At 27.7% G+C, this 26,065-nt stretch overlaps 1 protein-coding gene across 2 annotated transcripts in view; it reads right to left on the bottom strand.

Annotated features, from left to right (window-relative positions):
• Positions 1-1,684: 1,684 nt before the first annotated feature.
• Positions 1,685-26,065, bottom strand: part of LOC107445288 (multidrug resistance-associated protein 1) — a 45,530-nt gene continuing 21,149 nt past the window's right edge. Inside the window, exons 13-28 of one of the 2 annotated variants that reach the window (XM_043055877.2) lie at positions 25,910-25,994; positions 24,597-24,790; positions 23,322-23,498; positions 20,169-20,336; positions 19,003-19,253; positions 17,277-17,493; positions 16,043-16,259; positions 14,133-14,443; positions 12,258-12,457; positions 11,026-11,152; positions 10,142-10,243; positions 9,433-9,579; positions 7,228-7,386; positions 6,795-6,961; positions 5,351-5,545; positions 1,685-4,652 (exon numbers count right to left, since the gene is read on the bottom strand). In XM_043055877.2, the coding sequence (XP_042911811.1) occupies positions 4,541-4,652; positions 5,351-5,545; positions 6,795-6,961; positions 7,228-7,386; positions 9,433-9,579; positions 10,142-10,243; positions 11,026-11,152; positions 12,258-12,457; positions 14,133-14,443; positions 16,043-16,259; positions 17,277-17,493; positions 19,003-19,253; positions 20,169-20,336; positions 23,322-23,498; positions 24,597-24,790; positions 25,910-25,994 (2,829 nt within the window). In that variant the 3' untranslated portion in view covers positions 1,685-4,540. Of the gene's footprint in view, positions 4,653-5,350; positions 5,546-6,794; positions 6,962-7,227; positions 7,387-9,432; positions 9,580-10,141; positions 10,244-11,025; positions 11,153-12,257; positions 12,458-14,132; positions 14,444-16,042; positions 16,260-17,276; positions 17,494-19,002; positions 19,254-20,168; positions 20,337-23,321; positions 23,499-24,596; positions 24,791-25,909; positions 25,995-26,065 lie in introns of those variants that run through there. The other variant, XM_071187092.1, reaches the window with a different exon arrangement.

Genomic DNA, 26,065 nt, shown 5'->3' with positions numbered 1-26,065 from the left:
AACGTGCAAACTTGCTAAGTAAAATAAAACAATAATATTATCATGCAAATTTCATTTAAATTGATTTTTACATTTGATTACTGTTGATTAGTCATTGTTTTTGTCCACAATTTTTATCTCACATCATACATATCAGTTCATTGCATGAATGACATACCATATGTTTAAAAATAATCATAATTATTAATAAGACTGATATACACTTTTTTAAACAGTTTATTAACAACATTTTAATATGAATACATTTAATTACGCAAATCATATAGGGTCATTCCACAGAATTTCAACAAGCATGAGTTGCCAGACCATTTTTGATTTTTTTCATACTTTGTATGTGGAAACATATGAATTAAAGAAGGTAAAATCTATTTACAGAAAAATTCTATCTTCTTAATTTTTTTTATTAGTGGGGCTTGAAAATGGCGACCTTGCTCATTTTTTTGAAATTCAGGGGCGTCTTAAATTTTACATATTTGCTAAACTAATAGAGATAAACAAAAAATTCAAAAAGATATGAAATCTGTGTAGTTTTTTTAATAAAAATCATGTGAAATTTGCGGTTTTATCTGTACTTTTAAAAAATTGGGAACACTGTAAAAAAAAAAAAAAAAATAAAGTATTACTCAAAATGCCAGTTTTTGAAAATTAATATCTCATGAAGGGGAAGAGATAACAGTTTGGATTTTTTATATGTGTTATTGCTATGAATGACCCATCTGTGAATGATTTAATTTCTAGTATCAAGAAAGTTTTTCTCAAGGCACCTGTGCGCATAAAATTGTATAAAAAAATGTATCCTGATTTGCCCTTTCCTCCACAGCCTGTGATAACTAGGTGGGGTACATGGATTGAAGCTGCACGTTTTTACGCTAATAATTTTGATGCCATAAAGTCAGTTGTAGATGCAATTGACAGATCTCTCATTTATCATACTTCAGTTTTAGTCTTTTTCTTCAGAAATGTGTAGATGCAAGTAAGAAATATTTTGATTTTCTTCCTTTTAACAAAAAAATGTTTGAGCTGTGTTTGTTGGAAAAAGTAAGTAGTAGTATTTAAATAAGTTGAACTTTTAATTTCTATTTTAAATGCATATTTCTAGTTTTAAGAGCATATATTCAAGTTTTTTAGTGTATATTTGCATGCATTGTCCGTTTTTTAGTGCATATAATCCGCTGTCTAGTAATGATAGTTGACTATAAATATAACAATGATAATTTTATTTTCAAAAGTAAGACATGAGTAATTATGCCTCAAATGGAAAAGAATTGGCTTACAATAAACTTACATAGTGATTTTTGCAAAAGATTTTTTATTTTTTATCCTAAGCCCTACAACTAGATTGAAGAAAATAAAACTTGGCTAAAAATACAGTACAATTATGCAACTGTAATAATTGTTATTTTGGGGTAATGCTTTTTTTTTCTTTTCAATTTATTAGTTTGTTTTCATTGAACTTAAACTTATTCGATTGTTTAAAAAAAATCTTTTAACATAAACGCGGAAAAAAAAAGACAATTTTCTTAGATTTAAAAACTGAAACCTTAGACTAAAAATGTTTATCGAAATGATTAAATATTTGTCAAGAGAAAAAAAAGTAGTTGATATGTGAAAGAAAACTAAAAAAGCAACAGCATATTCTTAAATGAGATATAAACTTAAAAAAAAAGAAAAAGAAAATCACACATTCGAAATAACATTTTTTTTATTTGAATTTACAAAAATTACAAAACAATACTGAAATGATTCGTTTTTAAGCCACGCAGTTTGAGAAAAATTGATGGATGGATTTAAATACAGTTTTTTAAACAAATATATTAATGCTTAATAAAGTACAAGCTAAAAATTTTAAGTATAACTTACAAAACGCTAAAAGATATCCGTCGAAAATGGACTATATGTACAAATTACATTTAAAATAAACTTTAAAAAAAAAATAACACAGTCCAAAGCATAAATAAAATTTCATACGATATTTACAAGACATAAAATGATTATTTAAGTCCCTAGTAAAATGAAACAGTCTATAATAAATCATAAGAAAATAACATTATGTTATTGAGCGATGTATTGTTTTTAAGTGAGCTTTGTAGCTTCAGGCACTGAAAGAAAGGCAAAACTGTAGATGAGAAAATTTTAACATTTAACTGCAACATAACTTTTAACAGTTATAACTAGCACACATACATAAAAACTATATTTTCATAATACAATACTTAATACAATTGGGGTGTAAAACCTGCAGCCCTCAAGTGATTAATGTGCAGACCCTAACTAGCAGCTAAAAATTAACCGTTAAAAACAGGGTTGCCACTCAAATCTGGCAAAAAAATTCCAAGTGATTTTCCTATACACAATACATTAAGAGGAAACACAATTACTGTGCTCTTGTGTGAGCTATATTAGGGTAACTAAACTAGTTTTAAGAAATAAGAAACAGCTTCACATACATATAACAAATAATACTATAAAAATGAGATAGTAAAGCTGAACAATACCGCATAGATTGCACTTTGAAAGGTAGGCATTTTTTAAAAAAAAAAAAACAAATAAGAAAAAAAGTTCCCTGTATTTTCCTAGTTTGCAAGGAAAAATTCCGAATTCCCTGCATTTTCCCAGTTTGCAAGGAAAAATTAAAAATTCTCTGCATATTTTCTGTTATTTCAGATGATTTTTAAATTGCCTTATATTCCAGGTTTTCCCCATTCTCCCCATAGAGTAGCAACCATGAAAAAGTTATATAAAAATTTTTAAAACTATTTTTAAGATTAATTTCAATAAAATTGGAGAAAAAAAATGTAATTATTTGATTTAAGTCTTTCAAAATGTAGAACTATTAATTTAAAGTTTAAAAAACTAAAAGTTTTCTACATTTTTAAGCAAATTTTTATTTGTGGTCTTTGTTTTCAAAAAGGTTGTGCAACCATATAATATAAAGTACATTTACATTATTAAAAAACAAGGTGGAATTATGATAACAATTTGCATAAATTAAAAAGAGAGAAAGATCTTTTTAATAAAATAATTTTTTTTCAATGAAATTTATTTATAACAAATATTTTTCAAAACAATTCTCCAAACATTACGACTTGCTACAAATTTTCCCTACTAAGCACTTCTATCTCATAGTTTGGGGAAACAAGTTTGTGTAGCAGTAAAGCAATCAGCTGAAGTTTGGAAAGATCAGAATACTCAAAGGAAGGCAAAGGGTTTAAACTACTTTATTATTTTTCTTTGATTTGAAGTTTTTAATTTTACATTTGTAAATTCTTTACACGACTTCATAAATTTTAAATAAACTTTGAATTATGACTAAACACATGCTTTTACATTAAATTGTTACATTTCCAAATATCAGTCACATAATTTAAGAACCTAAGTAAGTAAATTGCTGAACTCAATATAATAATTATTAAATTTCTTAAAATGGAATTAAACAGTTGCATAACTCAAATATCTACTGTACTCAAATATATTATTTCTCTTTTATTTAACGTTTTTAATTCTACATTAGTAAATTCTTCACATGGTTTACAAAATTTTAAATAAACTTTGTATTGAAAAAAAAAAGAAGCAATTTTAAGTAGTTTAATTTTGTGTAACTTTGAATTACATACATGTTTTTATATTAAATTGCTATATTAATCATATAATTTAAGAATCTAAGTAAGTAAATTGTTCAACTTAATATAATAATAATTATTAAATTTCCTAAAGTAAAATTGAAATATTGTACACAATAAATACTTACTATAACTGTTAATTATATCATTCTAACAACAATATTTGGCACTGAGTCTAAGTAAGCTGCAAGAGACAGACTCTGACATCAAATAAAACTGGGAGTTAGCTAGCTAATTAATATTAAGTTAGGATATATATTAATTCTAAGTGCAAATGACAGCTTATACATCTAAAACTTCATAAAATTCAACAACTCAAGAATCAAAAATCAACGATTTTCTTCAAAGAATAGTAAGAATAAAACAAAATATACTCAAATATATTTCTAGTCACAAATTAAACAAGTTTGAAAGAGTTTCAAATATTTTTTTAAAAATAAAACCTATTTATATATTGAAAAAAAAGTAAATAAGTAGTCAATAAGAAATAATTTAATTACATCTAAAGACAACTCAAAAGTTTTCCTTTCAAAATATTTATGTTCGAAAATACAAAAATATTTAGATCTTACAAAAATATTTTGATTTCCTTTTGTTTAATTTTTTAAACTAGACCGAACTCATTAAGTTTATGCATCATTTAAAAAGATAAATATCATGCAACTGGGAAATAGATATTTATTTTTATTTAGAAAAGTTTATAAGAACCGCAAGTTTTAAAAAATCAAAATCAGCTCTGTGTAGAATGTGAGCAGTCAAAGTAGTTGTACAATTTTAAATTTTTCACATACACTCAAAAGCAGAGGAAATACTGTATAGCAGCATTACAGGCATTTTAGGTGACTTATTGCCTGTTTAGATGTAAAATTTATTTAAATATAAAAGTATCACAATGTACATAAAGAGAGTTTTTTTTTTAATTAAACAAGTCCAGCATCTTTTGCCATACTATAGAATATAGAATTCTCATTTTTAAGAAGGTTTTCTGGTGAATCCATTTCTACAATTTCTCCTTTGCTTAATACAATAACCCTGAAATATTGAAATGAGCTTGTATCAATATCATAACAGCATCAATAATCACAGAATAATTTTTAAAAATTATTTACTTAAAACTAAAATAAGACTGTAGTGAATTAGCTTAAGGGTCCCTTTAAACAGAAAAAAACTATTTAACTGTTTCTGTGCGAACATACAGAGAATTATCTGTCCAAAATTTCCTTATTTATTCAGTAACTAATTAATATTTTTAAATAATTTTTGTCTCAGTTTATTTATCGAAATGTTTTTAAAAAAATTCTATTAAACTTATTTACTGAATTTTGCTATAACTATTTAATGTAATTGCACTTTTATTGATTTAGAGAAAGCTATTTTAATGTAATTTAATGATCTGCTGATCACCTAACCAAAACATCTGCTCCTGCATTTTTAAGTCCAAAGGCAAGATAACTGGAATGGGCACAATGGGCCTTGGCCCTCCACGGGCTGTCAAAACACTGAGTTTAGTTTTTTCTTTTGAACAAACTGCACCAGTATGTTAGATTTAAATTACGAGAAGTTGTGAACAAAGTAACAGAAAATATAGGTTGATTGTAAATTACCATTTTCTTTCTTTTTGTTATCATTGATTCGAATATTTACGATCTGTGCTCTATCAATTAAGATAAATAAACTTATATCAGAAATAATATTCAACAAAGTTCAAATCATAAAAAATAAAAACATACTTGTCATAATCCATGATAGTGTTTAGTCTATGTGCAATGGTTAAAACTGTGCAGTCAGTAAATTTTGTACGGATAGTAGATTGTATGAGCTCATCTGTTTCAACATCAACAGCTGCAGTTGCTTCATCAAGAACAAGAACTCTGCTTTTACGTAGCAATGCTCTGGCCAAGCACACTAACTGTCTTTGACCAACACTAAAAAAAGTATAAAGACAATTAATATGTATAGACATATTGAAAACTAATCTAGCCTATTGAACCACAAGAAGACAAACACATCAATTGATGCAGTTTTTGAAACCCATGACTTGAGATGTTAAGGCATTCATAAAAGTCTATCCAGAAAAAAAAAAAAAAAAAACATTTGACCAATGGGTGATTGCATAAATGCGATTACAATTTTCTTTTTTTGCAATTTATTTTTGTTAATTTATTTTTCATATGGATAACAAATATATACATTGAGGACACTGATACACTTCATACAAGTTTGTGAGCTAGCATTTCTGACTTTATTTAAAACGATTTAAAAAGCCTTTGCTTAAAGTAGAAGCTTTTGCTTCAACCATTTGTGCCCAAGGGCTACATGTACGGTAATGAAAATAAAGAAATTCAGTACAGAAAGAGGATAACAGTTAGTATAAATTGCTGAAATGTTCTAAATTTTGTTAAAAATTTAAATTAGATATCTTTCTTGGACTGGATGAAGACAATCACTTTTACAGCAACATCGATATAGAGTTCAAATTTTGAAAAAACATGTTGTACGTAAGTAGACATGATGAATATGCAAGGAAAAATACTAATTTTAGTATTTCCAAGCATTTTTGAATCCTATTTCAATAACATTCAAAGTCTTGTTTTTTATTAACCTCTTCAGATGTGGCTATTAATTTACAGGTTTAATCAAATAACGCCTGAAAATATTACATGAACTACATTCCCATTTTTAACATTTTGAATTAACCTCCAACTGCTGTCATGCAAACAACTCTAAAAGTTTTCTTAGACTTTAAAAGTTGTTTCAGTGAAGTGAGTTTCAAAAGCAAATTTTAATGTCTGTGTCAGACTTTTTACAATAACTCTTTGATTCTTAAACCTTTGTTTCTTTTGAAAATGATTCTGTTGAGGAGATAAACCGAGAAACTTACACATTTTTATTTTATCATATGCTAAAGACAAATAAACTAAAAGTGTAAATCATTTCATGCATCTTAATTTTTTTTAAAAAATGAAGAGAAAAAAATGATAACTGTAATAACACTACATAATCCTATACCTTCTCAATATTATATAATTAAAAATCTGATTAAGTAGAAATACAGCACATTTTTTCATAAAGTGGATACAGCATTTAAAGACAAAACTATAACATATAATAAAGTTAATTTATAAAGTTCAAAAAACGTGTAAACAAATCATATTTCAAAAAATATAAAATCACCTTAGATTTTCTCCGCCTTCTGAAATTTCGTGATCTAAGCCTGTTTCAAGAGATCTAACAAAATCTTTCAGATGTGCTTGTTCTAAAGCTAACCATAAAGCATCATCACTATAGGAGCCAAACGGATCAAGATTTGTTCTCATTGTACCAGTAAAAAGAACTGGATCCTGAAATCAATAATAGAACTTTAATTTACATACAATTCGGTTATAAAATTAATGAATTAATGTTAAGTTTATGCAGCAGTACTAAAAACATTTTCCATGGCTAAATCCCGAACTTTTTTTAAAATAAGTTTTCTAGAGTTTAATGCTTAAATTTTGTGCTTTTTTAGAGCCTGGTAAATAAAATGAAAAAAACTTCCTTATCTATTTAAGGAAAATATAAAATTTTTTTAATAAGTATATAAGTAAAATTAAAAATCAATATATACCTGAGGAATGATTGTCAACTTAGAACGCAAGTCATGGAGGCCAAGTTTTGCAATTTCTACTCCATCAATAAGGATTTTTCCACCAGCAGCCTCAACAATGCGAAACAAAGCTAGAGTCAAGGATGATTTTCCTGCACCTGTTCGTCCTACAATGCCACACTGAATAAAAATGGAAAACCCTTATTTGTTTTTTATTTGAAAAATAAGTTAAGTTATAGTATACTAAAAATAGGTACTCAAATATTGAACAGAATTTAGAAATAGCAAAACTAACATTTATTGGATTAATCAAAAAATTTAAAAAGATTTTTCCTATTTAAAAACTATATTTATGCCAATAATTTTGTCTTAAATACCAACAACAGTGGAACCAACCCCTAACATTTTCATTGCAGGAATTAGTAAAACTTAAGAACATTTGTTAAAAAGTACTTCTACATTAGCTAGTTATCAGCCAGTGTAGTTATGGATTTTAAGGTATCTTAAGTTAGAGACAAAGCACAGCATCACTTATACCAAGAATAAATAAATACATATATACTATAAATTTAAATTTTAATCACAAGCTTCGCAAAACAACTTTAATTTAATACTTTTTGGAACATTTGATTATTCTAATTTTCTGCTTTAAAAATTCTTTATAAATAAAAAAATGTGAGGAAATTTCCAAGATAAATTTTCTTCAAAAACTAATTGCCAAATAAATACTATGGAAAAAATTGCAACATTTTCCTTGATTTTTTCACAAATTTAACTTTAATTTTTTTTTTAAAGAATTATTAGAATAAATATTTACATATATATAATAACTGAAAACAATTAATATGCTTGACCTGAAATATAATATCTGCATTACATAATAGCACAACACATGTTTTTCTTCTCCAAAGCCTGGTAAATAAAGTGGAAAAAAGTTTTTTTTAAATGCAGAAAAAAGATTTATCCTACAAATATCTATCAAATCTTAAACTAAGAAGAAAATTTTAAGAAACAAGAAAAAAGGAAATACAGTACAAATAAAGACTTAATATAATAATATCCTTAATATAATATTAATATAGATTTATCCTAAAAATATCTATCAAATCTTAAACTGAGAAGAAAATTTTAAGAAACAAGAAAAAAGGAAATACAGTATAAATAAAGACTTCATATAATATATTATCTCCGTCTTTTACTTCTATTTATAAGTAAATTTTTTATCTAGCAAAAAAATTTGAAGTTTGCTTGTGAAATGTTTCTGATGAGTTTTGTTTTATTTCACATGAAATATTTAATATAATATTGTTAAATTATCTACAACTTACTAATTGAATTTAAATAATTCATATAAAAAGTAAATATAGTGTATTTTATCGAAAATTTCAAGATTACTCTACATTTATTAGAATGAATCATTTTATAAAAATATCTGTGTAACAGGGATTTTTACATAAAAATCTAATTGTTAATAATTTTTTTCTGCATTTGAATATTTTGCTAAAACCACTATTCCATGTACCTCTAAGGAATGAATATCAATTATATTGTAACAACAGAATGTTCTGCATTCAATGCCTTTATTCAATTTTTAAAATCTTCGTCAAAAAAAAAAGAAATATATATATGAACATATTAGAGGACGCAAATTAATATTTAAGTGTGGAAAATATTGCTTTCAAAATTTGCCAAATCACCATTCTGGAAAACCAGTAAGAGAATATGAAATCTAGTTTAATTGCAAAATAAAACTCATGTTTTTCTGGAAGTCAAACAGTGTTTGATGTTTCTATTCTTAATAGTGATTCGTCAGATTTTGATAATATTTTGCTTTCTCTTCTAATAATATTTTGGGACCTTTAATATGCACAGTTTTAACTTCATTATTGAAAAGGATTCTAAAATGTATATTAAAGGCAGTTATAAGGGCAATAATTACAGAAGAATCTCCACAGTAAGAGTACATATAAAGGCCTAATTTATATAGTGTGTCAACTCTACTTATGTTCATTTTAAAACATAGATTCTTAAAGTTTACTGAGATTATTGTTTTTACCATCTTGCTCGATTAGTGGTGCCCTCTGTTTGGTAGTCCTGGTACTTAAAATATGTATGACTATTAAAAAAAAAAGTAAAGCTAACTTAATTTTTTTCACAAGAGAAATTGGTCAATCATATAAGGTCTCCACATTAGTGCACAGGTATTTAGAAAAAAGAAATACTGACCCTTTCAGATGGATTAATGTTGCATGAAATTCCTTTTAAAACTAATTCCAATCCTTCTCTGTATCTCGTGGCATACTGTTCAAACTTAATATGTCCATCTGAAGGCCATGATGGATCAGGTTTATTTTTTTCATTTTTCCAATCAGCCTAAAAAACATATCACAAAATTAAAAAGAATTTTTTTTCATTATTCAATTGGCTTCTATCATTAAATTAAGATGTGAACTTACATTTAAAAAGCAAATTAGTGTCATAAAAAATTCTGTTTGAAAAAAAAATCAATGGTATACATCGTTTCTGATTAAAAATGCAACTATTCATATTAATGAATACAAACAATTAAAAAAAATAATAAATTCTTTAACGAAGTGCTCCAAAATATCCACATTCTTGCATATTTTTTTAATCCTTATAAAAAGAGAAGTCAGAAAGTATGCATGTTAGGAGTTTTTAAAAATCAATGTTTAAGTGTGAAAGAACAAAAGAGAGATTAAAATCATCCAAAATAAACTGGATATATATTACTTTAATTCTTCCTTTATTTCTCACACTGACTTTAAATATGTAAGTTAGAAAATATTTTCATTTTTTCTCACAAAATCATTGAATTCTAACTCCATTAGAAAAATAGTTTGCTGACTAATATTTTCCAAGGATTCTGAAAATATATAATCAGGGCAGTCCTCATGAAAAACCCTGTATTACTTACTTCTACTGGAGTTTTGGTATATTCTAAACATCTCTCAACAGAAACAATGTTAGTCTCAACATCAGCTGTGGCCCTAACAAGCATGTTTAATTGGCCAGTCATCTATAAAATGTATAATTTTATTAAAACATTAATTATGAAACATTATTATTAATATTTTAATAAATATATTTTTTAAAAGCAATACTTGAAGCTTAAACCTATAATACTTGAAATTTAAACTTATAATACTTGAAGCTTAAACTCATAATACAAGTTTTTGTACCGAGACAAATTTTAAAAACAATAATTTCAAACTCATCTGCCATTGAAGACTACAGTAGACAGAACATGATAAATAAGATATTAAAACTAATATTTTATTGATTGGTTATAAGCATTCATTAAGCTATGTTTTATGGTGCACAGTAAAATCAAAAAATTATGAGCTAAGTAGAATTATTGAATTAGAAGAGCTTAGTAGTAGAATATTTTAAGTGAGATTTTGAAAAGGCTAAAATAACACTATAATGACAGGTTGTAAGCACAGAATATGCTGCACAGTTACTACCAGTAATATTGCACTGTTAAATACAAAATTTGAAAATATAATAATTTTGCAACCAGATGCAATTAAGGAGCATGATCTGAGCATGTTAAGTGAAGTTTTGAAAATACTCAACACTGAAATTACTGGTTCTGGTCTTATGATATTATTCTTTATTTTTCCTGGTGTTAAAAAAGCAATATTTTTTTCAATATATCTGAAAACCAAAACTAATTAAAAAAAAAAAAAAAACAGAGCTTGTAATGCTATTTTTTGTACTGTTATAATTACAAATTTCTAAAAGAACAATCTACAAGGGAGAATCACACCGGATGGAACCAATAAATAAAAATATTACCTGTAGAGCATAACTGACTGATAACCCAGCTATACCTGGACTCAAAGTATCTCTTGCCAAAATAGCAAAAAGAGCAGCTAAGAAAACAACTGTATATCCAAGAAACTCTAAATAAATAGCCAACCACCTACAAATAATTTATTTATGTTAATGGATCACAAAATACAAATGAAAATTTCATATCATATTATTCATGATACTTCAAGTTTTAGAAAAAACTCAATAAACACATTTTTAATTCGAGATTAACTTTTTCCAGTTTTTTAAAGCCTTATCTATTTTTTTTAACAAATTTTTATTAAAAGTAACCTCCTATATTTTCATTTAAAATTTTTAACATTTTATAAAAAAAACTTATTATTTTTAATGTTGTTACCATGTTATGTTGTTATGTTATTAACATGAAATAGCACAGATGGGTTCATAGCCCATTACTTTCTGACATATTTTGAACACAAATAGTCTGTATAAAAACATACTAACCAGGTATTAGTAACTAATATATTTTCTGGTTAATAAATCAACTTTTTGAACCCCTAAATTGCAAAGATAGTTATGATTTGACTTATTTACTGCTACCAAATTTGGCCATAAAGACTTTTTCCCCAGAAATTTGACTCTTAGCATTGTAATTAACTTAATATGTAAGGTAAATACAAACATAAAAGTAATGCTACTATAACACAATCAAAACTTTGATATAATAAAAATAATTTTTTTTAAATAACATAATAAAGGTTCCATTCTATAAGTAATTTCACTTCTTCTTTCTCTTGAAGCTCGTAAAATATCATTTTAGGTACAATCCAATGAATTAGAAAGACCAAATGTTTTAAGAAGTTTTCCAATTACGTTTGAATTGTCTTTTTCCATTCCAGAATGATTAGGTACTTTTGCATTCGGTTAAAAAAATTTTTTTTAACAAATGTAAATTGTGGAGTTAAGTGTAAGTAAGTTGTGGAGTACACCAAACGCTCACAAAATCAACCATTTAAAAGTTTAAAAAGCAACCATCAACATAGTTGACTTGTTTGAATATAGGGTTGACTTGTACATCAGAAACTATGGTAACACTTGATCTATGACTATATTGTAAATTATAAATTTTTTGAACTATATAACAGAAACTATTTGTCCATATTGTAATTACAAATGCTCAAAAATAATTCTATTATATTTGAGACATAAATAAATGCAAATTTTTTTTCTTCAAAAATACAAATTATTCAGACCTGCTAGCTCCAAGACTTGGATAATAGGATTCATTATTGATATCTACTAGGTTGTTTGAATGGGTCATAAACTGCTGATCTGCTCTAAAAGCTCTAATACAAGTGGCCCCTGTAACAGTCTCTGAAAAATGGGAATAAACAGGAGAACGAGTGGTCGACTCTAATCTCTTCAGCTGCCGAGAAGTTGGTATGTAGAATTTCTGAAAATACATAAGCAAATATATAAAACCCAGTTTTCTAAAGACGGGAAATTAATGTCTTATTTCTAATGAGAACAACATTACTTTATAGAATTTAATTTTAAATATAAGAAATTAGAATTTTTAAAATTAATTTTAAATATAAAAAAAAAGAAATTATGGATAATTCTGAAGGATTTATATAAAATATCATCTTAATGCAGGAATTTTTGGTTATTTTGATGGCGTCAAAATTTAGAAAAATTTCAAGTTCTTGATGATTTGCATAAAACTCTTGCGAAAAACTCTGATCAATTAATTTCATTTTAAGAGTAAAATAAACAAAACAGTTTGTTTTTTTTTAAGAAAAAAAAGGGAGATATTAGATACTTTGCTAGTTTTACATAACCAGTGGAAGTTTATTATCTTTCAAAGTTTAGTTAGTAAATTGGTATACCATTGATAAACTTTTTACAGAATCAAAACACAGAAGTTACACAAGAAATTATAAACAAGCTACAACAAAGTAATAGATTAAGTTTGTTTTCTTTTGTTAAAAGCATTAAATACTGCTTCATGGCCACTAACCTAGATTTTTTATCAATTTTATATTCCCTAGCAATTTAGTTCTTTTTTTTTTCTTTTTCAATTTCTACATCTTGCAACATCAGAGATTCTCACCTTACAATCACACTTATTTCATTCATCTAACTTTGTTTGATTATCTTGTTGGATTGTTTCCCCAACTCTATTAGTCTATCCTTTTCTCCCTATTGTAGCTTTTTTGAAATTTCCTCTGTACCTCAGTGTTTTTCTTTTTCATTCTGTAATTTAATACTGAAGAAGGCTTTTCATTACAGAACTGAAATGGTCTTGTTTATTTAGGGGATATCGGGATGGGTAGCTAAATCTTTCAAAAAAATATAAGGACCTTTTCAGTACTTTTAAAGCACTTTAAACATATTTTAAAACACTATATACATTTACAAAATGGAAAATAATTTTTAAAGACTTTACATGATCATGATAAAATAACTATTTTCTGAGAAAGAACTGTTTTCTTGATTATATTAGTGACCACAAAAAGATCGAGATTAAAAAAAGACAGATTTTTCAGTTCCATTACAGAGGATAAAATGAAGCCGGATATAGAGAATATCTTGCAAAATGCAGCAGTTGTACATGAGAGTGCAATAATCTCACCGAATCCAGTTTAGTAGAGGCACATGCGGACTGGCAAGTATTTCATCAAACATGTAAAATAATTGACGCTTTCATATGCTAATGACCGAAGGTACGAAATAGATTGTGGTTGAATGATTTGTGAAAAGGTTGAATAGAACAATGTGAAAAGCAGGCTTTTGCATAATATGTGGCGAAAATGGACATGGTAAAGAAAAAAAATCTCATTTTGGAAAAGGGAAAATTAAGCTCTTTCTAAAAACACCCAATGAAAAAAGCACCTTTAAGAGCTTTTTAAACAAAAATTTAAAATAAGCACCTTTAAGTACTTTTTAAAAACGCTACACGCCATGGACATCATTTTGCACTCTTTTTTTATTGTTTAGCTTTATTCACACTTATTATTCAATAAAAACATAGCAAAACTTTTTTTAAAAGCAAAAACACTGAATTAATAGTCGATTGAAATAAATAAAAAAAACAAATGCTATCCAATAACTATAAAAATGCCTACCTGCAGGAAATAATATAAAATACCAAGAGGAATTGCAGCCACAATAAATATCGGCGTTTCCAAGCAAATTATGAGGACTGCACCTAAAGTTCTGAATGACATAATAAGTAACATTCTTATGTTGAATCGAATAGTGACGTCAGCTGTATCAATGTCTTTAGAGAACCTGTTTAACAGTCTTCCTAAAGGAGTCGTGTCAAAAAATGACATTGGGGCATGCATTATGTGATTCAGCATGTCATTGTGAAGAATTGTTGAGGCTCGAAGACAAGCAAGGTTCATGAGAAGGGCAGTCACTATAGTGAAAACAACTAAAAAGAATAATACATTAATTTAGAATGTGGCATATAATAGATTAGAATTAAGTACTTTTTATGCATAGTAATTATCAAATATCAATTAAAAGTAATTATAGAAGATAGGCTGTTGACTGTCCATTCTAATGTGAAAGTAGAGGTGTAAGCGGGATAACAGAATAGCCAGATAGGATAAGGTTCCACTTCCAACACACTCTCCCATTATTTAAAAATACAGGTTACACATTTTTAAATAAATTATTCATGCAAAAATATCAAAGTTAATTAATAAACTGCACAAGTGTGAAAATTTACAAGGAAGATTTAAAATACACAGATGAGTACTTTAGCAAAAGAAAATAGTCAAATTTTAAAAATTTGCATTGCATTCTTTTTGTTGGTAAGTTTGTAAGATTTTACCTATTAGTTAAATTAACTATTTGTTATTTTTAAAGTCTGAATAACAGAAGGATATTTAAAATTAGCAAATGGCCTATATAAGTCTTCAAAATCATCAAATTGCTTTCTAATTGCAGGTGATTGGATATTCTTATATTCTGCATGATCAATTTAGTCAAACACAACTGTTTTTGTCTTTGTTATGTAAAAGAGTAAAGAACTTTCGCAACAATAAGTAGTTGTCCAAGGGGACATGAAGACCAAGGCCTTACAATTTCAAGATAAATGGTTTAATAATGGCAGTGAGATTCGCTATGTGCAGTGCGCGTCTTCTTCAATTCCAAGTTAAGCTGGTACTGATCAATCTGAAAGATGCAGAAATAGTTTAATAGTTCTCAAGCCATTACCTGGCATAGGATAGAACATCCATCATCCCTGTGGAATGACTGATCTGTAGCATGTTTACCACTACAATTATTTAATTCTAATTCACTAGCATATTCGACATTTTAACTCAATTTTATGTTGGGGTACCTTTTCATGAATGAAGTTTGACAATGTCGAAAAGATACTTCCCCCACATTGGTGGCCCGCGGACTTGACCGGAACACACCTACCTCAACAGACACACCCACTTCGATAGATGGTCTACCTTGAACAGTTAACTTGCTACTTTGTGACTGCGGCATTGTCCTCACCACACTGTTGCTACTCAGTCTCAATTACAGACAAAGCCAGCCTGCATACACTTGACTGCTAATGGCAACACAGGAGTGACCATGAGCTTAATATAGCTCTCAGGATCAGCACTTAAAGTTCAGTGATCTTAATAATGCTCTCCCCGCTTTTCTCAAAACAGCAATGAATCAACTAGTGGTATCCATTCATCAAATTCTATCACAGATAAAATTCTCGTGGGGGAGTACTGCAACGTGTTTACCACTAAAATTATTCAATTCCAATTCACTAGTATATAAGACACGTTAATTTGATTCTATGTTGGGGTACCTTTTCATAAATGAAAATTGACATTGTCAAAAACGCAAACCTACAGTTTTCTAACATCACAGCTGTGGTATGTACAAAATATTTTGTCAGTGAGTGTTATTATAACTTATTTCCATAAAATAAATAAATAATATGGTCTAAAAACACAAGGCTTAATAACAATGAGAGAAAATATTTATAACTTAGAACAAAAGAGGAAACACTTACTTTCACCACCTCCCAGTCCACCATACACACCTAAACGTAAATCACGTAATTTTGTATCGACACTTTTCACAGGGTCAGTAGCATCTGCACTCCATGCAGAAAGCCATAAACTAGATCCAAGACTGAATGCTGTAGACAAAGTGTAACTCAAAATTGTCCAGAATGTGTTCCAGTAACCATAAGATTTCATGTAATCGACATACACAGATGCTTTAACCTACAGGGTGAAAGGAAAACACAAACATAAAATATAAATTCTCTAAATTATTTGAGTATTTTATTCAACTATACATATGGAATAAACTATATTCAATGCAGATAATATTATTCATAATTATACTGATAATATAATTTTTATTTAATATATATTTTAATTAATATGGATAGAAAAAAATTAGAATATTTGAATTGTAGATACATATTTGTTCCATTAGCTTACTTAGCAAGGAAAAATAAAGTTGTCACTCAACAAAGCTGCAACATTTACTTTTTTTGCAGATATTAAGTTCAAATTAAAAACTCAACAAGACCCCTATACAGCAAAATTCAAACTTCCCCAATTAATTTACTATATAATTTTAATTATCAGATTAACGAGACTCTACTTAGCAAGAAAAAAAAAATTTCAATTTGAAAAACTGAAGTATTTACCTTTTTTTACAAATTTATAATTTTAACTAACTGTTTAAGAAGACCCTACTCAAAAAAATCATTAATTCATCACAAATCATAATTCATCACAATTTTAATTACCAAATTCACAAAATTCTTAAAAAAAAAAGGAATATTTACCATACAAAGTTGTATAATTTACATTTTTCATAGCATATTTCAATTATCTAATAAACAAGACTATAACTTTAAAAAAAAAAAAAAAACTTTCAAGTTGTAATGTAACTACATTTTCTTTATTTGTAACTATATTACTTCAATTATCAGACCACTTAGCAAAATGTTATTAACTTACTTGAAGATGGATAATTTTACTTATATGACTAAAAAAAAAACTCCTAGTTATGCCAAAAAGAGCATTCAATTTTCAAAGCGCAGCATTACTTCTTTTTTAGCTGAATATTTTATAGATCTGATTAACAAAATAAGATTTTAAAAAAGTCTGCAGTTTAAAAAACAAATAAATTTTCTTCATTCATAACCTATTAATACTTCATTTAATTATCTGATTAATGGGAGTCCTTTCTAAAAAAACACTATAGCCAACAAACATTTGTCTTACAGATCCAACTTCCATTCCTTCCTTTTCTGTGAGCCTGGTTCCAGTTTTAGGCTTTTCTACAACAGATTTTTTACTGGCTCTCCGATGATAAGACTCTTTCCAACTTTTAGCTCTTTTACGCAGACCATCTCCAGACCCTATTATTGAAGGAGATCTTTCAGATTTTGCAGGGCTAGCTGTATCTGAATCAGTTCCATCACTTAGTTTTGACAGTTGTCTGAAAACATAATATGTTATTAATAATTAAAATGTAAAAAATTTAACTAAATTCCGAACAATAACTTTTTTGGCATTAAACAGGTCAAAGATTTTTTTAATAGTAAAAAAGAGTAGTAAAATTTATTCTGATAGTAAAATAAAGTCCTTTCATGATTAAAAAAATATGTAGACATTAGGGGAAAATTACATATTCAGGGGTCTATCCAGGCCGAATTTACTACCGTTTGGCGGCACTTTCACAAATTCAACTTTAGGAAAAATGGTAGTTTCACAAAAAACTTTTTCTCAAAATTTTATTTTTGTATCCCTTAAGAAACAATAAATCCATATTTTTGTGTTGATTTTTTAATATAATTTTTAATTTTTCACAAATTATGCTTAAATTTTCACAAAATAGGTACCTCTCAGAAAAACCTAGACCAAACCCTGATATTATACAAAATACAAAGACATAGATGTAATTAATCAGATGAAAGAATAGCTAGAAAATAAATTTGCCAAAAGATGGGAAAGCCCTGAAAATGAAGAAATTCAAGTAAGAAAGTTTTTTTTGTTTGTTTGAGGGTATTAGTGAAAGCTTTGAATGAATCTCCAATGGGAAATTATAAAAAAGACAGTCTGTTAGACAACAATTCAAAAGAAGTAGACTACAAAATCTAAAAATCCAAGAGAGATAAATATATCTTTGTGACAGATAATGAAAAGCAATAAAAAGAAAGAAAAAACCTCTGGGACAAAAAGTTTTCAAGGCAAATTACAACAAGATTATTAAACTCCAGAAAAATAAGGAATGTAAAATAAATAATACATATATATTGACATCATAATTTCAAATCAGGTATATCTGTTATAGCATGTAAATAAGAAAATGGTCTTCTTTTGTACAATTGGGAAAATGTAACTATTTCAAAATATATGTTAATTACTTTTTAATCTTTTCTTGAATACCGAAAGGAGGTAAGGTAAAGTAATGAAATAATATTAAAATAGCTTTAATTCAGCAAATTTATTTAAGTAAAATAAATGCTGCGATTGATTTTGATGAACAGATAAAGTATTAAAAGGATCATGTGTCATATTTTTTAAGGTGATGGCTAAATAATATTATAGGGGGAAGACATGTTTTCAGCAAAATTAGTGGAGAAATCTATGACCTTAGTTAAGTAAGATTTATTTCATATATAACTGATTGAAAATCGGCAATGTGTGACTTTATTGAATTAAAACATTTTTTATGACTAAAAATACACAGACTAACTAAAACCCCTAGACTGTTACTAAAAAACCTTTCTAAAGCTTATTATTGTAAAAAAAATTTTAATAAATCATACAATTTAAGCCTTTAACCAACTATATGAAATAAAAAAAAATCATATCAAAATAACTAACAGAGACATGCCAGAAAGTCATGATTTTTTTCTTCATAATGTTATCTTCAAATGCAAAAATAAGGGAACTAGATATAGTCCCTTATATGTAAACTTTTACAGCTAAGAGATTTATATACCTTGTAACTTCAGGTGGTACTCCTATGGTAGCAGCTATTTCTTGCATTAAATTCAATTCATCGAGTGGCATTTCCTCAACAGCTTCTTCAGCATTTTCTTGTAAATATTGAATGAGAAAATCAGCAAAAGCTCCTTTCTTTGCTAAAAGTTCACTGTATGAGCCTATCTCAGAAACTTTGCCATTTTGGAGAACTACTATTGTATCTACCTCTGGCAAGACACTTATTCGATGTGTGACAAGAATTCTAGTCTATAAAAGATGATCATCATTTAACAATACATAAATAAGAAAATATTACAAATGATGTGAAATAAAATAGACAATTCAAATAGCTAGCATCTGAACTTAAACAACTAAATTTATTTACTTTTTTTTTTAAATTTTCATAAGTTTTAAAAAGCCCCTAATAGAGATTTTGAATAATGTATTGTTTTTTAACATTTTCCAAAGTATAATAAAAAAATGAGAAATTTTTATGATCTTTTATGATATTTTCATGATAATTTTAAATTGACCTTTAAAAAAAAGTTTTTTTAAAAATTAATTTTAAAATGTTCAAATTCTCACTCTTGCAGAGTTTGATTGAATATGATTTAAGATTAATAAAAACTGAATATAAATGCTTAAAATATTCAAGAGATAAAAACTAGCAATTACTTTTGAATTCTGTCTATGCAATATTTTGTTAAAGACTGTCTAAAAACAGCAAAAACAATATTGAAATAATTAAAGGATAAAAATTGATGAATAGTCAAACTTACACAGTATAGTAAAATCCTTTTAGTTTAATAATTTAATGTATTAAAATATAATATAATTGTTGTTTAGTTTTGAACGTAAAAAAGGCAGATTCAATTATAAAAAAATACAGAAATACAAGTTTGGCAAATTTAACCTTAAAAAAGTAATAATAATAAATAGAAATACAGGCTTTATATAATCACAAATTTTGTAGTGGAAATTATCCAACTAATAAAAAGCTACCTTTTACTTAAAGTTAATGATAAAGCAATAAATAAATAAAAATGTTTAATATTTATTCCACAAAAAGGAGCGATATGCAGTTGCAGTCTTTCAACAAGAGCTTGCTAACATTTAAATGTTCTCATAAGTTTCACATTGTATATACCATAGCAAAACCATAATAGTTGATTTAATACACACCTTTTTCTTAAGAACTCCTTTTGGTCCAATAACCTCCTCAAATATATGTTTCCCAACATGAGCATCAACAGCACTGAGTGGATCATCCAAGTAATATATGTCAGCATCATTATAGACAGCTCTAGCTAAGCTTACTCTTTGTTTCTGTCCACCACTAAGATTGATACCCTGGAAAGTAAGTAGTTCTTTAATTTTGAATTTTTTCTCAATGTTAAAACATCCATTTATCTTTTTCCTGCCTTTCGCTTTCCTATATGCATCGTCTTGTTTAAAAGGTTCCATCAGCTACGCTATTCTGCTAATAATAAACATTTATATTCTTCTTTAAACTAACAAATTCCATTGTCTATTGTTCAGAAATTCTGCTATCGTTTAAAAAAAAGATTGAAGTTAATTTGTTTTGAGAAGAAAAATAGTAATTTTGATGCTAATTAGGGGTGATTGTAACACAAAGTTAAAAATCCTGAAAATTTTAAGTGCAAAAACTCACGTTACCAATTTATAAACTATACATGTTTACTAAGTAAGGTGAAACAACGTTTAAGAGCACAAAAAAAAACCTCAATTTGTATTTCAGCTTGGATTTTAAGAACACAAAAATACAAATCACTATATTTAATATTTAAATCGCATAAATACAAATCGTGATGTATTATTTTTTGAGCATGTTGAATACGAAAATCGATATTTTAAAAATGCGTGAATGCGAATTGCAACATTTGATTTTAAAAACACGTAAATAAAAATCATTAAATTGGATCTTTAAATAACTTAAATACGAATCACATGCAAGATTTTTAAATTGCAGTCAACAAATTTCATTTCAATTCAAAATGTGTAACTTTTAAATCAGGTAAATTCGAATACCGATGTCGGATATTAAAATCGTGTGAATATGAATCGCGATAATAGGTGTAATTTCAAATATTAAAAATGTTGAAAATCGGTGAATCCTAAAGAAACAAACTCGAAAAAAGAATAACATTTATGAAAACCTCTCTTCAACGTGATTTAGAGAAAGTTTTAAAATTTAAATTTTAGATAGTGGATTTTGGAGGATTGAAAGTTTTGATTTGCGGAAGTCCGTGCATCAATGGTCTTAAAACACACTGAATTATTCTTAATTTATGAAAAAGTCACACGCCTAGTTTTTAAGCCTAAAAGGATAATACGAGAAACCTGGAATACAATCACCCCAGGCCAATGATGTAGAAAATTAGGATTTGTTAAAATTCAGAGGAAATGCTCCAAACAAAACAGATGATTATGCATTTGTTGATGAAAATGCTAAAACTTGTGAAAATGACAGTTCAAGAAATGGTTGTGAAGCTGAAAAAGTGCAAAGTGAAGATGAAGAAACAGCACCACAACAGGTGCCAACATTTTTGATGGCCTCAAAGCCTTATAAATAATGAGAAATTTTCTGCAATCATTTAGTTAGAAAAAAAATAATTAAAAAAAACAGCAATTTATTACAAATGTTAAAAAATTTATAGCTTGAGATGCAAAGAAAAGAGTGCGTTCAAACTAAAATTTTCGAATATTTTGATTAAGTATTTGTGTTTATTCAGCTTACTTTTTGCATTAAGTACATCTTTTTTTCTAAATAAAATTTTTTGAATAATTAATTTCTGTATATTGTTTTTATTACTTTTTACATATTTTATTATGATATTTATCGTTGGCCCATGTTCGATTTCCTGTATCTATCGTTCCTAATGAATGGTCCCATGAGAAACAATAAATTGAAGTTCTACTGTATAACTATTAAAATAATGATACAAGGGTTGTAAATTAAATAGTGGCAACTTAACCTTGAAACTCACAGAAGGGCGGGCATGCGTAAATAGGGTATGGGTGCGGTGAGGTGGCGCTGTTGTCGATGTGTAGAGTGCAAAAAGCAGTCGATTTGCTTAGAAGGGTAGTTATTGCGTGGTGTTAAAGTGAAGAGTTTCGTTTCCATCGCTCTAAAGCATGTTGTAAAAAGGCTTAATGACGAAAAAAGACGAGATGCTTGAACCCATCATGCTACTGTCCTATACGGTAAAACATTTGCTCCACAGGCTTCCTTTGATCCTCGATAGCATTCTGTTGCATTTCTGCCACGGACAACCTCGATTGTAAGCCACGACAGCTGATCACCTTTTGAAAACATGCTTTAGAGCGATGAAACGAAACTCCTAACTTTAACGCCACACAACAACTACCCTTCTAAGCAAATCGACTTTTTTTGCACTCTACACATTGACAACAGCGCCACCTCACCGCTCCCATGTCCAATTTGTGCATGCCCGCCCTTCTGTGAGTTTCATGGTTAAGTTGCCACTATTTAATTTACAACCCTCGTATATTGAAGTTTATAATATTACATATTGAATTGAAGATTTTCTAATTTTTAAAATGAAATTGAGATATAACTTGTCATTTAGTTGTTAAAAATCAAAAATCCAAAACTTGAAAAATGTTTGACTGCATTTAAATTTATTTTAACTGTAAATTCATAAAAAAAAAGAAAAAAAAAAAAGGTTTTTATGCAGCTCAATATTGATTTATCAATAATTCACATTCAATTTTTTCTACATGCTTGGTAAAACTTTTGAGTCAATTTTAACATATTTATTAATATAAATGTAATAACTTTGTTCAATAATTGTGAAACTAGGATTATTTGACTAATGAATGCTAGGCTACTTCTTCTTTTTTTTAAAAAAAAAATAAATCACTATCTCTAATTATTCATTAGATTTTTGTCTACTGTATAACCTGGGTAACCGTTACGAAAGTTAAGTTTAGAGATCACAGCTAGAGGGGTAACGGTACACAATATCAAAAATTTTACGAAGTTAACACAGAATAAATAAATAAAAATCAGAAAAAAACAACACTAATTGAAATTAATAAAAGCACTGTTTTACTGTAATGTAATTTTCTATGTTACTTATACCATTTGAAAAATCAACAAGGAATAAATTGATTTTAAAAAATTAAAATATATCCATTTTAATATATTTTGATATATTAAAATGGATTATTAAAATATATTTTGAATATGCTAGTAGCATATTCAAAATTATGATAAGCACCATAAAATTAAAAAGAAAAGGTATTCAAAAAATAAATAAAACCCTTTAATGTATCAAAATCTATACTAACTTTTTCTCCTATCTCAGTTTGATCCCCTCCTGGCAAAATTTCTAAATCTTGAGCAAGAGCACAAGCCTCCAATACACGTTTATACCATGGCTCATCGTATCGCTTAGTAAAAAGAACATTCTTTCTAAGGGTGGCATTTTGAATCCAGGCTTGCTGTGGCACATATGCAATACTTCCCTGTTAAATAACAAATATTGTGTATATTGCTTACATTATATTATACAACATTGCATTGATTTGATACAGTACAAATCCACCTTCACTCCAGTTACAAGTGGATTGATTGATTTCAGAGATTAACAGGAAAAGTGATTACCAAACATTAATGCAAGACAGGAAAAGTGATTACCAAACATTAATGCAAGAAAATCTAAAAGTGTTTTCAACTATTTTGACACAAAAATGAAAACTAACTAGAGAGCCTTCAGGTAATGGAACCTAACATTACCTCTATTTTTTAGCTGAAAAAAAGTTAGCTATTTAAGAAGAAAAAAAAGAGAAAAATATTAGCATTATGAAAAAAAGGTCCAGTTTTTAAGATACAATTTCATTAAACTTAAATTACGTTTGCATACACATAAAATTAAGACATACATAACACAAATAGCATGTACCAGGAAATGAAACAAATTTTATCGTCAATAGTATCTTGAAGAAGAGACATCACGACATGTACTTTGTTATTGTGAGGTCTATTCTGCTCAAAGATTTGAGCATTTAGGGCAGAATTGTGTCAAAACCTGGGAACCGCAAGATGTTCCTGTAAGGTGCTTGTTGAATTTTATTTCAGCTACAGGGCTTTCATGCTAATCATGATTTAGGGTTTGGGTACAATAGACCTCTGGTCGATGTGCCCTGCTCTTTGGAGCTGCCCAACCTCTAAGTTTATCGCCAATAGTAGTAGAGTACTAGAGCTGCACAATGGGCTATTGGCAATTGTGCACCTCAGGAAAACCTCCCTAGTTTTGGAAAACATCCTGGAGGATGATCTGAAGATATGCCATCACACTTTTGATTCTCTGCAGAAGCGATGCCCTCCCCCCATTTAGTAGCCCAACAGACAGCTCGCAAAATAGGGCACTTTATACTAGAACAGTTTAACGAGGATCGATAACCCACATCTTCAGTCCCTTTACAAGTTGATAAAAGTGCGACTTGGCGAATTTAAATATATCTGATTGTACTTGAGAGATAAGTGGCTGTCTGTGGATCAAGAATTAAGAGTAATAAGAGAAAACATTTTCTTATATAATAGTGTAAATAAAAACAACATACCTTTACATTAATTCTTCCACACCACTTAACCATGTCACCAAGTAGAGCAGACAAAAGTGAAGATTTTCCTGCACCAACCTGTCCAACAACAGCAACCAATGATCCTTCTTTCACACTAAAGTTCAAATTAGTGAGGGTAGGAGGATCAGACTTTGTCCAAGAGAATGTGCCATTCTCAATAACAACAGGATCCCCTGTAAAATTCAATAAAATTTTAAGAAATTTATAATTTATTCAAAAGTAATAAAATCTATTCACATTAAAAAAATTTAAAGAAGATACATTAATGCACCAAAGCAACAGTTTACATATAACAATAAAAGATACAATTTTGACTAAGAAGGATATTTTTTTTTATTAGAATGAGCATCATAATTGTATTCTACTTCTATAAAATTGCATACATAAAATTATTTAAAATTTAATTTTACATAAATAAAGTAACCAAAAGTAGGTTTGTTTTTAAAGTTTTTCTAACTTTAACAAATCAGATAATTATACTACAACTTTTAATGAGGTATTAGCTCTACTTCTTTCATTCAACCTTGTACCACAATTCAAGAATGAAGGCAAACTATGATTGCTGGAACTTACTTTAAGTTGCTAGCTCACGCAACACTGCTATTTTGTATTAAAACAAGGATCAAATACAGAATCCAGTGTAAACAATGATGCTATCCAATTTAATAACATTAAGTATTGCAGATAGAGATGCATTTAAAAATAGTTTGTTTAATTCAAATTAGCTGTCAGCACTCACCAAACATGGAAACTAAAATTTAACTCAAGAATTAATAATGAATGCACTTATTGTACATGCACTCGGTTTTATATAATTTTCCTGATTAATAAAAAAAAGCACTTTTATGACCCTTTCAGTCAAAATTATTTGACCATTAAAGGTTTAATGAATCAATTAGTAAGGCAGTTATGGTTTTAAGTGACGAAGTAGCTTAACTTCTAAAATTTTTTTTGTATTTTGAAAATTCTATCAATATTTGTCCTACTTTGTAAAAAAATTCTTCCTATGCTCATACAAATTGGACAAAAGGAGTATTTTTATTGAGTGTAACATGAAAAAAAAGCCTCTTTTATCTACTTACTTTAAAAAAAAAAAAAGAATTGACTTTTTAAATTTAAAACACAGCGTAATATTACTAAAATATTGGTTGACAGTTTTTTAGGCGCCGAGTAATTTTTGATCCCAGATTATAACTAATAAAATATTTTATCTGAAAAAAAAAACATTCATAGTACAAAACATAGTTTTAACTTATCAAATAATTTAATGGTAAATTCGTCATAGAACTTACTTTCAGATTGATTATGTTCAATAATACTCTTATCCAATTCATCACCTTGTAAGTACTTGTTTATTCTTTTCAGGGATACTACAAACTATTAAAAGGTAAAAAGAAATGAATTACTATAATTTAGCAATCTTTTAAAATGTCATATATGAAATAGTG

Source organism: Parasteatoda tepidariorum, chromosome 10, assembly GCF_043381705.1.
Source record: "Parasteatoda tepidariorum isolate YZ-2023 chromosome 10, CAS_Ptep_4.0, whole genome shotgun sequence".
In the NCBI taxonomy this organism is placed as follows: Eukaryota; Metazoa; Arthropoda; class Arachnida; order Araneae; family Theridiidae; genus Parasteatoda; species Parasteatoda tepidariorum.
The sequence above is the reverse complement of the archived record's forward strand: the minus strand, read 5'-3'. Positions and strand labels throughout refer to the sequence as shown.